This window comes from Macaca fascicularis, chromosome 7 (assembly GCF_037993035.2).
Source record: "Macaca fascicularis isolate 582-1 chromosome 7, T2T-MFA8v1.1".
Taxonomy (NCBI): domain Eukaryota; kingdom Metazoa; phylum Chordata; class Mammalia; order Primates; family Cercopithecidae; genus Macaca; species Macaca fascicularis.
Genome location: NC_088381.1, coordinates 168221857 through 168237449, shown reverse-complemented (window position 1 = coordinate 168237449; position 15593 = coordinate 168221857). Strand labels below are relative to the sequence as shown.

At 58.2% G+C, this 15593-nt stretch overlaps 1 protein-coding gene across 37 annotated transcripts in view; it reads right to left on the bottom strand.

Moving 5' to 3' along the window:
* Positions 1-1868: 1868 nt before the first annotated feature.
* Positions 1869-15593, bottom strand: part of EVL (Enah/Vasp-like) — a 174524-nt gene continuing 160799 nt past the window's right edge. For 17 of the 37 annotated variants that reach the window (XM_073998192.1, XM_073998187.1, XM_065518451.1 and 14 more), the window contains 7 exons: positions 13507-13567; positions 9991-10054; positions 8431-8497; positions 8273-8335; positions 4861-4927; positions 4316-4373; positions 1869-2405 (listed from right to left, as the gene is read on the bottom strand). In XM_073998192.1, coding sequence (XP_073854293.1) covers positions 2368-2405; positions 4316-4373; positions 4861-4927; positions 8273-8335; positions 8431-8497; positions 9991-10054; positions 13507-13567 — 418 coding nt within the window. In that variant the 3' untranslated portion in view covers positions 1869-2367. Of the gene's footprint in view, positions 2406-4315; positions 4374-4860; positions 4928-7153; positions 8336-8430; positions 8498-9990; positions 10055-13506; positions 13568-15593 lie in introns of all 37 variants that reach the window. The other 20 variants (XR_012416116.1, XR_012416117.1, XR_012416110.1 and 17 more) reach the window with 2 other exon arrangements.

Below are 15593 nucleotides of genomic sequence, written 5' to 3'. Positions count from 1 at the left end.
ACCCCAATGGGTGGAGCTTGAGGCCTGAGTGCCGCTTCCTCCAGGCCAGGCCCAGGTCCTGCCATGCACTCCTGGCTCTTTGTGGGATGGTGGCTGCTGCTGGGTGGTGCTCCCTGAGGGCCTGCCACTGTGATGTGCACACACACTGAGGTGTGGACAGCAGAAAGCTCACTTTGGTCATCTGTGTGGCCCAGAATCCCCTCCTAGCAGCCCGGGGACCCCACTGCTCCCTTGCCTGGCTAAGCCCTGCAGAGGCTGGCTCCCCCATCCCCCTGAGCCCATACCACCTGCCTCGCCCACACCCCCTCAGGCCTGTTCACCTCCTGCTCTCCCTATCCCCTCCTGCAGCGGGGAGCATCCCTGAGCCCAGAGAGGGTCTGTACCCCATACCAGCTAGGAAAAGGGGCTGGCATGGGGTGGGTCCTGATGTCCCAGAGGTGGGCAGGCAGCAGGAGGGGTCCCTGGGTGAGGCCCTCCCTGCCAGAGAGGGATGGAGTGGGCCCAGCCCTGCAGCTCCCACCACAGCCCTGGGGAAAGGCGGCGTCAGCCTCCACGACTTAGGAAGGGAGACTGAAGCTATAGTCAGGGCTTGAAGGCCTCTCCATGAGTGGGGTGCCAGGGGCCGTCCCTGCTGACCTGGGAGATACAGGCCTCCCCCTATACCTGGGAGTGGCCCCACATGGTGCTGGGCTCCTGTGTCCCTGAGTGGGCAGCTTGCTGAGTGGCGCAGGGAAGGGGCCTGAGCCCAGGACTTGTTCGGCGAAGGAAGTGCCGCTGGCCCCAGCACCAGGACTTTGAGCCGGGCAGCCCCTCCCTGTGCACACAGGCACACCCACAGGCCAAGGGGAGCCCCAGAGCACCCACTCCTCCTGCTGTGCCTGAGAGGCGCCTCGTCCAGCACACTTCTGCAGACAGCGCAAAGGGACATGTCCCGGCCTCACCCACAAGCTGGAGGCCGGGCCCAGGGTCGGAGGGTGGCTCTGAAGACAGTCCTTAGAGCTCTCCTGGGGAGACTACAGGACTCCTGGCCTGGGGGGCAGCAGGGAAGCAGGACAGAGCAGCTCTGAGCTGTGGTCTGCAGGCCCTGGGTTAAAAGTGCCACCAGACCTAAGCGAAGCCACTCAGAGAGCTGAGCCTCCTAAGGGGCAGAGCAGTCCTATTCCTGTTGCTAGGGCTGCCAGGAAGCCCAAAGACATGCAGTGTGCTAGGAGCTGGCCCTTGAGATCAGCCACTGGGTCCCAGCAGGCCAGTCCTGGCTCCGTCCCGTGCCATGGCCCTCGGGAACTGCTGGGCACACTGCTCTGTGGCCGCGGGAGGTCATGTGGGAGAACTAGGGGCATGAATGCTCACAGGATCTCAAGGCCTGCCTGTTGGTGACCCTGGGTCCTTGAAGCCGAGGGTCAGAGCCTCTGTCTCTGGCTGCTGCCTCAGGGCAGGGGCCTGGGACAGCCCATTGCAGGCCAGGTGGTCCTCCCAGGAGACTGTGAGGCTGAGAAGGCAAAGCTGCCTTGCATCTGCCTGGTGCCTGCGGAGCCCCACGTCCGTCCCTACCCCGAACAGGCTGCTCGCGGGGCCCTGCCCGTCAGAATGCACACAGAGGCCTGTGAGGTTTGGGGTGTGGGCTGCACTTAAGAGCCATCTTTCTGGGGGTCCCATAGGGAGTTCCCTACAGACAGGACCTGAAGCCCAGCCCCAGGACACCAGCCCACCCTGCCGGGGCTTGGGAATGTGTGAGCCCAGGCTCCTGTTGAAGACTACCACCTTGCTCCTACCTACGATCCTGGTCACCGTGGTCCCGGGCGCTTCACGGAAAGGGGCACCCCCAGCCTGCAGCGTGAAGGATCAATGCGAGGGCCTGAGCCCGAGGGTGCAGACAGTAAACTGTTTATTACTGTGTGGACACAGACACCGTGGTGCATGACAGACAGTTTCAACACCATGAGCGCTGGGGACAGAGCTGCGCCTGGACAGCTCTGCGGTGTGCAGTGGCGCCACGCCGGGCCGGCGGTCACTGCCAGCTGAGGCGTTAACAGCGTCACCTGGGAGAAAACCTGGAAACCGTCTAATGAAGCAGGTGACTTAGGGGCATCTCTCTAGAAACCCAAAGAAATGTACCTTAAATAAGCAAATATAAAACACAAAAAAGATGAGCAGACCTGGTGTTCTGTGTCAGGTAGAATCTAAAAAACCCAGGAGTTGCACTTGGTTTCCTCACTGTAACGTGTGGTCACAGGTCAGGATGTTTCACGGCAGCGCGCCCAGGCTCCTGTGCGTGCTCCGGTGCACTGGAGTCTGGGGCTGGCTGGGCTCCTGGCTGTCCTCTGTCGCCGGATGGGCTCGACATCTCAGCGCTGCGAGGCAGGCCCCTTACGTGGTGCTGATCCCGCTCAGCTCCTGCCTGATGGCTGCGGGACAGGGGGCAGCAGCTCAGGTGCAGCCAGGACCGTGCAGCCTGGCTCATCAGGGCCCTGCACCCCTGGTGTGGACCTGCCTGGTATCTGCCCCGCTCCATCTCCAGGGAGCCCCACCCAGGCTATGGCGCAGACCTCTGGGGTGACGACAAAAGGCTTTGGGTCTCATCTGCCATTCCTCCTGCGGTGGCCCCTGCTGTCACTGCCCTTTTAGGGGAGGACCTGGCATGGAGACAGAGGCTGATGCCCTGCCTGTGGCCTCATTGCTGTTGAGGAGTGGTGGGCACTGGAACCCTGGTGTGAGGAGCTGCTTTGTGTGGGGACACAGGGTCTTTGTAGGCTCTGGACAGGTGGGTGTCCAGGTGCCGGGGGCCCGGGACCCCTTCCCCCAACATAGTGGAGGCCGGCCGAGGCTCTGCCCTTCCAGCTCCTGCAGGGGTCAGCAGGAAATCTTGGCCCTGGACCCCAGGGACCACCCTGGCTCTGCTCACTCCTCAGGAGAGGCGGGGCCTCTCTTGTCTTCTTGCCTCCTCCCCGCTTCCTCACCACCCCAAGCTAGTGCACCAACCCCCTGCCTCCCAAATTTGGGCCTTTCCCTCCTTCCTCTGGTATCCATCCCCTCCCAGACTCCCCCTCCTCTATGTCAGCTCAGGCCTCTCCCCGGATGGACCTTGTTGGGCCAAGAGCCAACAGCTAGGAGAAGGTGAGGGGTGGTGGGGGCAGGCATCCCCCAGCAACAGGGAGCTGCTTCTCAGGGCCCCTGGCATAGCCCATGCCTCCCCTCCCCTGGCTCTCAGCCAGGGCGGCCTCCACCTGGGGCTGCACCACGGCAGGTGGAGAGGCTGTGGCGGGCCCTGAGTTTCTGACCCAGCTGTGCCTGGGGCCGGATGGCGCCTGGCAGTAAGGTGGTGTGACCAGTTGGCTGGGTGCCTGCCTATCGCCCAGGCTGCCTCTTTCCCCTCGTTTGTTAACTCCTTATCTCCCCAGCCCAGGCCTTTGGGGGAACTGGACAAACAGGAACTGAGTGCTCTCTGCTCAAACAAGGGTGGGCCGGCGGCGGGAGGAGGCCTGGGTCTTCGGACTCCCACCTGCCTCTCACCTCTGCCATCAGCCTCCGCCCCTGTGTGCTTGTGGGACCCTTCTGCCCAGGTCACTGTGATGCCCTGGGGGCCAGACCCAGCTACACACCTAGGTGTCAGCCTTCGTCACCCTGGTTGGGGAGGCAGGTGGGGGAGCTGGCACAGGCTGTGCTGCACAGCTCTGTCCCCTGAGTCTGCCCTGCCCAGACTCCCCCTTTTCCTCTGGCTGCAGATCTGAGCCAGTGCGCTCAAAGGCTCTGGTGGAAACCAGAAGGACGGATGTGATGCACTGAGGCCCGCCCTGCTCTGCAGCCAGAGGCTGCTCCCCGCCTGCGCCCCAGTCCGGGACCAGGCAGATTGTGAACGAGCTCAGGCCTGGAAGGTGCTTCTGTAGTGCTTGGTCTCCCTGTACCCCCAGGAAGGCAGAATGGTCCCCCCAGAACCCCAACACCGGTGACTCGAGGTGGCAGTATCAAGAAGGCAACATAAACCACCAGGGGGTGAAATGACAGAAGCTCAGGTGGTTTCCTCCAGACCTGGCTCTGGAACGATGCTGGGGTCTCCCCTCCATGCACTTCCCACGTGGGTCTTCCAGGAAGGTGCAAGGGTGTGGAAGGTCACATTCAGGTGTCATACTACCAGGGGGCTACAAATTCTTAGGCAAGCCACTTAGCTTTCCTGAGCCTGTTTCCTCAAGTAGAGATTGTAAGAAGAATGAATCTCTCACAGGGCCCAGTACAGCATGGGCTTCAGCTCAAAACGGCAGGTCCCCACCCTGGGTGACAGGGACCCTCGTTCTGTGGCCCCGCCTGGGGCTCCACTCACCGTCAATGATCTCTTCCTTCACCTTGTGGAGCTCTCTGACCACCTCCTCTAGGATCTCCTGTTGGGAGAGGAGCGTCCAGGTGAAGGGACAGGCAGTGGAGACAGAAAAGCCGGCCTGGGCTGGGCTATGTCCAAAGGGTTCGGGGCCTCCTGGGCCTCTCCAGAGTTGCATCTGTCACCCTTGTCTCCTCGTGGCCCCTTCCCACGCTGAGGGGGAACGGTGTGGGAGGCCTGGGAAAATCCTGCCACCACCTCCCTCAGGTAGACACCACCGAAACTAAGGGCTGCCTCGGGGCAGAAAGCCCCAGAGGCAGGCCTGAGGGAGGTACCCAGAAAGGTTGAGGGACATCCTAATTCTGGTGATGGCAGGGGCTGGGGACGAAGGACAGGCTTGGGCACCCCCTTTCCTCCACGGCTGTTCCTTGACTGGCCTTTTGGCAGCCACGTGTGGGCCCCCAGGGCCTGCCTGGCCGTGCTGGTCAGAGACGGTCCCCAGCCTACTGGCTGCCCTCGGCCTCTGAGGGAAGGGCACAGGGCACGCTCACCTGCTTCATCCGGTCCAAGTCGAAGGCATCCAGGGCCATGTCATTCACGCTCCCAGCAGGCTTCATCCTGGGAAGGGCGGGTGCGGTAAGTGGGAGCAGGGCCTGTGGGTGCCCTGGCTGGAGATGGGTGTGGGGGAAAGCTGGTTGTGCAGAGGCTGCGCTCAGGTCAGGCCCACCTGCTCCCCTCGCTCCACAGAGGCTGCTTGCTTCGGACTCTGGCCACCTCAGACCCAGTCTCTACCTGGAGAGGTCTCCAAGGATACTGTGACCATATTTCCCAACCTGAGAGCCAAGGCTGGCTGGGGTCAACAAAGAAACTGCTTTCTGATCAGAGAGCTCTTACACAGAGGTGGCAACTTAAGTGACAACATCGCACCCACCCGCTGCCTCCCTGGAAAGAAAAACAGTATCGACAGCCTCCTCCTCAGGCTGGGAGCTCATGCTCCAGGTTGAGCTGGGGCTCGGGGAAGCAGCAGCGGCAGCAGGAGGTACAATGTGAAGTTGCAGAGTTGACACCAGCCTGGAGGCGCGCTCCTGACACACACCAGCACCCCCGGTGCTGGAGCCAGCGTTCGATCTTGGCTCACTGCAACCTCTGCCTCCCAAGTTCAAGCGATTCTCCTACCTCAGCCTCCCAAGTAGCTGGGATTACAGGCATGTGCCACCAAGCCCAGCTAACTTTTGTATTTTTAGTAGAGACGGGGTTTCACCATGTTGGCCAAGCTGGTCTCGAACTCCTGACCTTACGTGATCCACCCACCTGGGTGGGCCTCCCAAAGTGCTGGGATTATGGGCGTGAGCCACTGCACCTGGCTGGTTTTGCTCTTTCGGGGTAGTTTGCATGGACCACTTCTTTGAAAAGTTTCTGAACTAAGATAACTGATTTGAATTTTATTTTTATTGATCTGAGACAGGGTCTCACTGTATCACCCAGGATGGAGTGTAGAGGCATATCATGCCTCACTGCAGCCTCAACCTCCCAGGCTCAAGTGATCCTCCCACCTTAGCCTCCCAGTAGCTGGGACTACAGACATGTGCCCTACTTTTTAAAAATTTTATCTGTAGAGATGAGGTCTCACTGTATTGCCCAAGCTGGTCTCGAAGTCCTGGGCTCAAGTGATCCTCCTGCCTCGGCCTCCCAAACTGCTAGGATGACAGGCATGAGCGCCGTGCCGGCCTGATTTGAATGTTAATGTGTCACATATGCACTTTCCCTGGAAGATCTTGGCAAAATGCTTGTCTATCTGGTCTTTTCAACGTGACTTGGTGCTGCAAGACACACTGCTGGGACCCAAGTTCCCTCCCACATGGACAGAATGGAGGCTGGAGCCCATGGTTTCAGGGAAACGTATGTGGCATGAGCCCCTGGGTGTGACCACAGGCACAACACATTTATCTGGCAGGGCCAGCCTTGGCTGCTGAGGGGTTATGGGCACAGATGAGGACCATCTGGTGACTCTGAGGACCACTGTTGCCCACAGCCAGGGAGAATAAGGATGAAGAATGCGTGTTCCCACACTCTCCAGATGAGCTCAAGAAAGAGTTGGCCAAGCGTAGCCCTAAATAGGTCTGTAATTCTGGGTCCTGAGAGTCAAACGCATCCAGCCAGAGGCCCCTGGGTCCTTCAGGCCTCTCCTGTGGGTTCCAGACCCTATTCCAGCAACAACTGCTGGGACACCTGGGCCGACTGCTCCGCCTCGCCAGGCCCTGGCCCTCTCCATCTGCAGCCCTAATAGCCACCCAGCGAGAAACACAGCAGGCTTCCTAAGCAATGCAACACACCAGAGGGGTGGTGGTACATGCTCCCCTTGGAGCCATCTGGAAATCAGAGAACAGATTTGTCTCAGAGCTGAAAAGAGACCCTATTCCAAGCATGAATGGCCTTGACAATGTTCCTGCCCAGTGAGCGACCCTTGGCCACTCACATGGCAGCCTGCCTTTGCTGCACCAGCAGGACAGGGCGGGGTCCACTGGGAGCGCTGCAGGCTCCCCCTGCTGCTGTATCTGCTCCAGGGCCCTCGCTTTGCCCACTCTGGTTGCCTTCCCCTCCCCAGCCATCATCATGGCACCCTGTGCCTCAAGCTCCCTGACGGCCCTGCACATGAATACAATGTAAACTTCTAACTCGTTGCTCCCTCACACCCTGCACATGAATACAATCTAAACTTCTAGCTCAGCGCTCCCTCACACCCTCTTCCTCACCCTTCCCGTTCCCCCGCCCCATGGCCTGCTGTCTACTCCGAGGTGTGGGAGAGCTCTCGGGTGGCTGCAGGCTCAGGGCCCTGGCACTTACCCTTCCTTCTGCTTGGAAGGCTGTCCCCATGATCTCCGTACAGCAGACTCCTCCTCGTCCGGGTCAACGAAAATGCCAGCTCCCGGCAGAGGCCTGCCCCACCCCACTCCCCAAAGCGCCCTGTCCCTTCCACCATGTGGCCCCACACCCTCTCCAGAGCACCCCTCAGGACCCCAGTGGCCTTGATCACGCGGTGCTCTTTGCAGGCAGGGAGTGTCCCCAGCACACGGCCCGGCTGACCATAAGCCTTTGACAAACCCCAGCTGACCGCTAAGGCCGCCTCATCTCTGTCCACCCACACTGGTCTCGGCATTGCTGCCAGGGCCAGGCCACGCTCTGCTCTGCTCGCCACCTGTTTAGCTCTGCAAGGCCAGTTTCAATGCCTCCTGCTCTGTGACAAGGGTGGTTTCCCTTCAACTTGTGGTGGCAATGGAGACGTTCTTGATGCAGGTTCTAGAGGCCTTCAAATTCAGGCCAAATGTGCCTCCAGATACTATGTGGCTGGCTGCCTCTGCCTTTTTGGGCAACCTCAGTTCCAAATGTTCTATCATGTTGTCATGCCAGCTTTTGACTCGGGAAATATGGTCAGCATGTCTGTGGGGAAACTGGCTCTGTGTGCTGGACGAAGAGGAAGGACTCTGGGCTGGAGGAAAGGGGTGGGGCTCAGGGCCAGAGATAGGACTAGTTGAACTGCAGTGTGCGGCCCTGGCTAGTGACCACACTCCATGTCCAGCTATTGTTTGCACAGCTGTCCCCACCACTGCCCTGTGCAGCAGGGGTTAACACACCTCACTTTGTGGGGGGGGGGAAAGAGAGGCTTGGAGAAGCCACCTAACTTGCCCACTGTCACACGTAGTGAGTCCAGAGCTGGGACTCCAGGTTGGCCCCCTGCACTACCTCTGTGGACGGGTCACTGCCCTCCTTGGTCACTGCCCTCAGAGGGAGGAGAAGGAGCTGTCAGGACCCCAAGGTCCTGGGTCTGAAATAACAGATCACCTTCCCAGAGCAAGCTGTTAAATGCCAGGATGTGAGACAAGGTGCAAGGGTGTTAGTCACGGGATGGGGGACAGAGGAGCCCCAAACCCTGGGGAACATGTGAGCAGGAGGGTTGTTCGGTACCTAGAGTGAGGCTGCGACTGAAGGGGGCTCTTAGCTTCGGGGCTCTTTGCCACAGACGGGGTTCTACGGCAATGGAATGAAACAGACATGTGAATCGGCGCCAGCGCCCACCTCTGCCCCACCAGCCTCACCACTCAGGCCTTCCCGGGGCAGCTCACCTGGACAGAATCGAGGACACAGGTTTCTCCACCGAGTTGCTCCGCTCCCAGGGCTTCCGGCCAGCCTCTGTTAATTCATTTCATGGATGAAGAACCTCACAGCTGAGAGGACTCAGTAGCCACCCCAATCCCCTAAACATCCCAACAGGAAGCCCTCACCCATGCCGAGGGTGCAGAGCCCCGTGGCACAAAGGTCTGATGTGAGTCGAGCCAAAACCTGGCTCAGTCCCCCATGGCCTAGGTCAGGTTGACCCTGACCTGTCACCTGGTTCTGAGGCCTTCACTGTGCCAGGTCTCTCTGGAACGTGAGCCTGCTGGTAAGGGACCCAGTGACCAGAGCCACAGGGTGAGCAAGCAGGACCTCCCCGGACATCCCAGCACAGCCTTGCTCCCACATGTGGTGCGGCGGCCAGGCCCCTTAGCCTGGCACCTGCTACTGAGGGGCTCCTTAGTCTGCCCCCAGTGCTGCGCCTGGCTCTGTCCCATGCTGGCTGGCTTGTCTTTTCTTTTTTAAGGTAAGTGGTATTGGGTTATATTTTGTTCTACTCCAAAAGATTTGTTGCATTTGTTGCATTAAAAAGATTTGTTGACTTTGCAGGATGAGCAGAGGCAGAAGACAAAATCTCTAGGGGTAGTGGGGCAGCTGCCTGGCCCCGAGCTGAGCCTTGGCACCCTGCAGACCAACTGTGGGACTGAGGCAGTTTTCCACAAAGCCACCTTCTGGGACAGGCGCTGGGCCTGCAGGCACTAGACCTGGGGCTACAGACATGTCCCAGGTGTGTGGCCTTGAGCAAACCACTTTCCACACAGATGGGAACCAGGGAGCCCACTCACTGGACTGTTGGAAGCAGCAAACAGGGCGGGGCATTGATCATGTTCATCAACCAGAGGAGGCAGACCAACATGCCAGGCAAAGTCTTTGGAGGAGAGGACATGGGGTGCAGTCTCACAGGGAGGCGACACCCAACCCGAGCATGCCCGAGAGACACACACGAACAGCTGGCAAGAGCCTCCTCTGCCCAGCTAGGGCAGCCTGACGCCCCCGCCTCTCCTCGCTATGCTCACGAGCACAGGCCTGGCACAGAGCAGGTGCTGCAAAAATGGCTGTCGAGTGAACAACCCTGGGGTCTTCCTCCCACTGCGAAGCCTCATCATACTCTCCTACCTCCCTCCCATCTGCCACAGCTTAGACAGAGAGAAACCTGAGCCAGGGAAGGGGCTGCGTTTCGGGTGGAGCAGGATCTACTGCCATCTCTGTAATGTCAGTCATCAGCTGGTGTTTCACCGGGAGACATAAGTGCTGACAATGACACTGCTTAAGAGCACTGGCCCCGGCCAGCCTCAGGAGCCCCCTCAGTGGGTCTGCTCTAGCACTTCCTGTGCTCCCGCACGGGCTCCTCGGGGAGGCTCTGGAGGACCCTTAAGAACTGGGCCTCCCAGCGGCCTGGCCCTCTGCTCAGGCATAGTAAAGAGGCTGGATCGGAGGGTCCTCTCAGAAGGGTCCCCCCTCCCACTCTGAGACCTCATGCCTCAGTGGGGTCAGCGGGGGCGCCCTCTCACCTGAGGAGTTAGGCGGCTGGCTGGCTGCTCGGGTCCCCGGAGAGGGGGAGGTACTAGGATCTTCCTAAAATGGAGAAGAAGGAAGTCTGTTTAGGAAGGCCACCTGGGGCTAGGACAGGACATCACTGGACACTTCATTAAACCTGTTTTCCAAATGTCCCCAATGAACACACATGACTTTTATAATTAGCAAAACATTAAATATTTAAAAGTGAAAACTCAAAATCTCAGTGGGGAGTGACTCGAGCCAGTGGACAAACCTGGGGAAGGGAAGGCTGCAGGGAGCTACAGGTTCTCTGCAGGGTGATGCAGAACTTCCTTCTGCCCCTCAACACCCCCAAGCCCTGAGCCCGCCGTGGGCCGGATGCCTCCCGTGTGTCATCTCGCTGACTTCTCGTGAGCACCCCGTGGAGTGGCCTGCTCCCCCTGTGCAGCACACACACCTGCCCGTGTAATAGGTCTGTGGCAATGCTCGAATAGTGGACATGTTCACCCAGCAGTGGAACACCTAACACTCATCATGCACGGCATGTGCGTCAGGACGATTTTTCAGTATCAAGTGTGCGCCACTGATTAAGTATTAAGAGTAACCCTTCCACTTGACGGAGCAGGATGCACAGCATTCAAGCTGCTGACAGGCGGCCTCCCAACCTGAAGTGTCATTCCACTCTGAAGCAAAGAACCTCTGTCACCGTGGCAGAGGTCTTTGCTTTGTCTCCTCTGCTCACTACGTCCCCACACGAGAAGAGGCCTCGCACCTATCAGGAACACCCTGCGTATCTGTGTGGTGAATGAATAAGTCCTGGGGGGCTCTGGTCGAGAGGCAAAAGCAGGTGCCAGGCTGCAGGTGTTGGAATGAGGTCCTTAGGCCTCCTCATTTTAAAGACAGCTGAATAACAGATTATGTCAATCAACACACACGTGTGGGGGCCACGATGCAAGCTATATAGGGTGACATCAGAGTCACTAAAAAATTATCATCTTTTCTCGTATGTTTTTTTTTTAACCCTCCCTGCTTAAAAGGGAAGTTATGCTTCGACTCCAGGCTGGCAAAGAGGTGGCCGCAGCACTCCCCGGCCCTGGGCACAGAGGCTCGCATCCCTCCTCTGGCAGTCGCAGTCTGTGAGGCAGCCGTGCCTGGCGTGCCTGGGTGCAGGTTTTCAGGTGGTAGAACTGGTCCTCGGAGCAGTAACTCCATTGGCCCACGGCCAGCTCTGCCATGGCAGAGTGCCTGCCCAAGTCACCGGACTCCACATTTGGGGCTCTTTTCATCTTTCAGAGAAGCCTTCTTTCTTCTCTGTTAATGATAAACATAGTGCATGTTCACTGCAGAGAATCGGTGAAATACCGGGAAGCATAAACAAGAAAATGAGCGCCGGCCATCAGCCTCTCTCCCTCCCACTGTACTTGTTTGGTGCGTGGATCTTCTGAAGGCCCTGCTCTCTTTAGAGGCTAGTCCCGAGTGTGAGAAGGGACCACGGCAAACAAGAACCAGCTGTAGCCAGGGGCCTATCAACAAGAGAGAAAAGATAGGGGTCTGAGGAGGAGAGTGCCATCCTTGGGGTTGAAGGTTTCAAGAATGTTCCTCTTCTAGAAGCCCCTGGGCTTTGAAATCCATTCTTTTTTTTTTTTTTTTTTTTTTGAGACGGAGTCTTGCTGTGTGGCCCAGGCTGGAGTGCAGTGGCGCGATCTCGGCTCACTGCAAGCTCCGCCTCCCGGATTCACGCTATTCTCCCGCCTCAGCCTCCGAGTAGCTGGGACTACAGGCGCCCGCCACCACGCCCGGCTAGTTTTTTATATTTTTAGTAGAGACGGGGTTTCACCATGTTAGCCAGGATGGTCTCGATCTCCTGACCTTGTGATCCACCCGCCTCGGCCTCTCAAAGTGCTGGGATTACAGGCTTGAGCCACCGCGCCCGGCCTGAAATCCATTCTTAGAGCTCGAGGAGTGAGTTTCAGTTTTCAGGGGCTGGGACTGCAACATATTGGCACCTGATTAAGAAAGCCCAGCAATGTCTTCGGAGCCCCAGGCCTGTGGCTGGAACCAGGCCACAGTATTTTGATGTCTGTGATTATGCTGTGGCCTGCAATTTCAGAAATTAATGGCAAGTCAGTTGGCTAAACTCCACAGCATGTGCAAGGTACGGAAATGGTGGACGTGAGAGAAGCCCAGGCCTGGCCCTCCAAGGGCCTAAGATCTGGCAGGAGACAGTGAGTCTGCACAAGCAATCGTGCCTCTGCTGAGGGCCTGGGGAGAAGACCAGGGCTGGGATCAAGTAGTGAAGAGCTTGTGAGGCCTGGGGGTCAGGAGGCTGTTTTTTGTTGTTGTTGTTGTTTTGTTTTTGAGACGGAGTCTTACTCTTGTTGCCCAGGCTGGAGTGCAATGGTGCGATCTCCGCTCACTGCAACCTCTGCCTCCCAGGTTCAAGGAATTCTCCTGCCTCAGTCTCCTGAGTAGCTGGGATTACAGGCATGTGCCACCACACCCAGCTAATTCTATATTTTTAGCAGAGATGGCGTTTCACTATGTTGGCCAGGCTGGTCTCAAACTCCTGATCTCAGGTGATCCATCTGCCTCAGCCTCCCAAAGTGCTGGGATTATAGATGTGAAGTGTTGCGCCGGCCGGGAGGCTGTTTTTTAAGGAGTAAGGTTTATGCAGAGAAGTGCAGGCTGAATGGGAGCTGGCTAGTGGGGCAAAGGGACCCTTATGTGCCCAGGACGGGGCTGAGAGGTGCGGATCAGCTGGGAGGGCTATAGCCTCAGGGTAACACCAGCATGACCCTGACTAATGGGAGGACAGGGCAGGAAGCCTACTCTGGTCCCTGGCAGTTGTATTTCCTCTCTCATTCTGCACTGAGGTGGAACCTTTAAGGCATTTGTAGTTAAGGCTAAACTTAGCCCTGTCAGTAGCAGTCTTTTTATAGGAAAAGCTTAACACAGAGGAAAAGAGAATTAGCTGCCCTAAGTGGAAGCAGATGTTGGGAGTTCCGGCAGCCAGGCTGGCTCTGGGCTGCCTGCTAAGGACAAGAGCTAGGGGTCCAGGGCTCCTTCGCCACAGCTCACCTGAAGCTCCTGCTGGAAGAGAGGTCTTTAGGAACAGAAATAATTTGAAAATAAAAACCTCTCTGGGCTTCTGGCAGACGTGCCCCACTGCAGTGTACTCTTGGAGTCCCAGTCCCGACGAGACCCTGGCTGGTCCGTGCTCCCTGGGGCTCCTGGGCAGGCGAAGTAGCCCTGCGGTGCAGTGCCAGGGCCCCAGGTTTCTCCCCTGTTGGGCTGCAGCTCCAAGGGTGGAGCAGTGTCTGGTCGGTGGTGCTCAGTGAGGGCAGGCCTGTCGCTGGGCCAGGGTGGTGCAGGGCCAAGCGCTGCAGAGCCCCTCCGCCCCTGCTGTGAATCACCTGAAGAAGTGCCCGCCCCATGCAGGTCCCAAAGGCCTCGCCTGAGATCAGAGAGCCTCCCTGCCGACGCACTGATCTCAGTGGGAAGCCTGAGGGCGGGGCAGGCTGCTTGCTCACCATTTGGCTTTCATCTTCCTTCTTCTCAGCTGGCTTGTCTGACTGGGAGGCTGCTTTTCTCCTAGGCACAGAGAAGGGGAAGATACAGATCAGCTCCTCACGTTCTCACACTGTCCCAGAACTCTTCTGCTTCCTCCCTGCCAGACCCACCCCAGCACTCAGATAAACCTGTGGGGGAAAATGACGGTGTGAAGGAGGCGGCTTGTCCAGGCCCCATCTGGTGAGGAGCCAGGCCCAGGCAAATGTCCAGGACCTCTGTGTGCTCAGGGCCTGGGACATGAAACTGGTTTAGATAGAGAGGGCGAGATGCCTCTGTGTCTGTTTAGCTCTACTGGTGGCAGCTGTAGTGTCCGAGGGGTGGAGGGGAGGCGGGCGTGCTCTGTTCCCAGGACACCGAAGACCTGGCCACATGGGACAGAGAGGCACTTCTCTGGGCTGCAGTCTGTCACACAGGTCAGGACATTGGACACTTTCACCCTAAGGCCCTCGTGTCTCGGAACTCAGTTAACCCAGCCATGCCCTCCCCAATCTAGAATGCCACTCAGAGCCTGGAAATGCTCAGAAGAGGAGCCCTGGCAAAGGTCCACGTGACGCCCTTGAGTCGGTTCGCGCACCTCCCCAGTATGAATCCCCGTTTCATGTACTCTAAAACCTCACCCACATTTTTTGGCCTCAGTGGTATCTGCTGACCTCCCAGGTCTACACAGGCAGACCCTCAGTGTTCCCCAGAGATAGGCTTCTGTGGCTCTTCAACTTGAGATGAGCTGCCCATCAAGCATGGAACTGGTCTGAGGTGTGGCGAGGGGCCGTGGCCTCTGTCTGGGGCCTGTCTGTGATGGGCCCAACTGGCTCCCCTTCTTTAGCTCTCATCTCAGGACACGTCTGCCCAACTCGTCCCTCAGCTCAGAAACCAGGGAACCACCCCTGACACCAGCTTTTTATAACAGTCACCCTGGTCAGTTCTACCTCTAAATCTGGGTACCCGCCTGTCTTTTTTGTCTTTACTTTTGACACCTTCCTGCATGCCCCCATCATCTCTTCCTGGACTGTCAGAGTCTCCTAACTGGCCTAGCCACGATCATTTTCACCTCACCAGCTGCCCCCAGCAGCCAGCGTCCCATCTCCTAGAAACAGAACGCTGACCAAGCCACCCGCTCGCAGGGGGTGTCGGCAGGAGGAGTGTCTGTGAAAGTGCTGCTAAACAGGGGCTTTCCGTCCACGTTTATTTCCCTCCTGTCCTCCACTACTGGCAGAGAGACTCAACTGCATGCCCTCAGAGGCAGGAGACAACCGACATGAAAAGAAGCCTGGCAAGGGCATTGTCATGGTCAGCTCCACCCAGGAGCCATCACTAAGGTGGATTTCAAAGAGCAACCTGATTGATCCCTGCTGAGCTATGCAAAGCATGTGTGTTCTCGGGAGGGCCTTGGCTCTCCCACCAGCATCTGGCATCTCACTGGCTCCTGGCAATACTGGCCTTTTCCTGTTCTCAGACAGAAAGGGGCTTCCCTCAGCGTGGTCTAGGACTCAGGGAGAGCATTCATATTTTCTTTTCCAAAACGATTTCTATTTCTCTGTGGCCCATCCTCCCCTCTGAGTGCTCTGAGGTGGAACCCGATGCCCTGCACCAGGAGGCTCCCTCTTCCAGCCGGACCTTTGGTCCATTTCCTGCACACCTAGCTCTCCAGGCACAGGGGGCGTCGGCCTTCCCAGCTTTACCTTAACTCTGCCCACTGTCCCTCTTACAGCACAGGACATTCTCATCCTTCCGCAAGCCCTCCCGGCCTCTCCCCTGCGGAACCCTTCACCTCTGTGTGACCGCTGTCAGCCCCGCACACCTGGACTCACTCACAGGAAACTGCTCAGAAGCCTGCCTCCTGTCTTGGCGATTTACACACGCTGAGGCCCGTGCTGTGGATCCACCTTGCTGTTCCCTGACACATGCGGAGCCTCCCCTCCCTGCCATCTGTGATGCACGCAAAGAGGCCCTTGGCAGGAAACCCAGGCTGTGTCCCCGCCATGAAGTGCCACACCAGCTGCCTGCACCTGTGGGCCTCTGTCATCTCGCGTCATCCTCATGGAGCCAC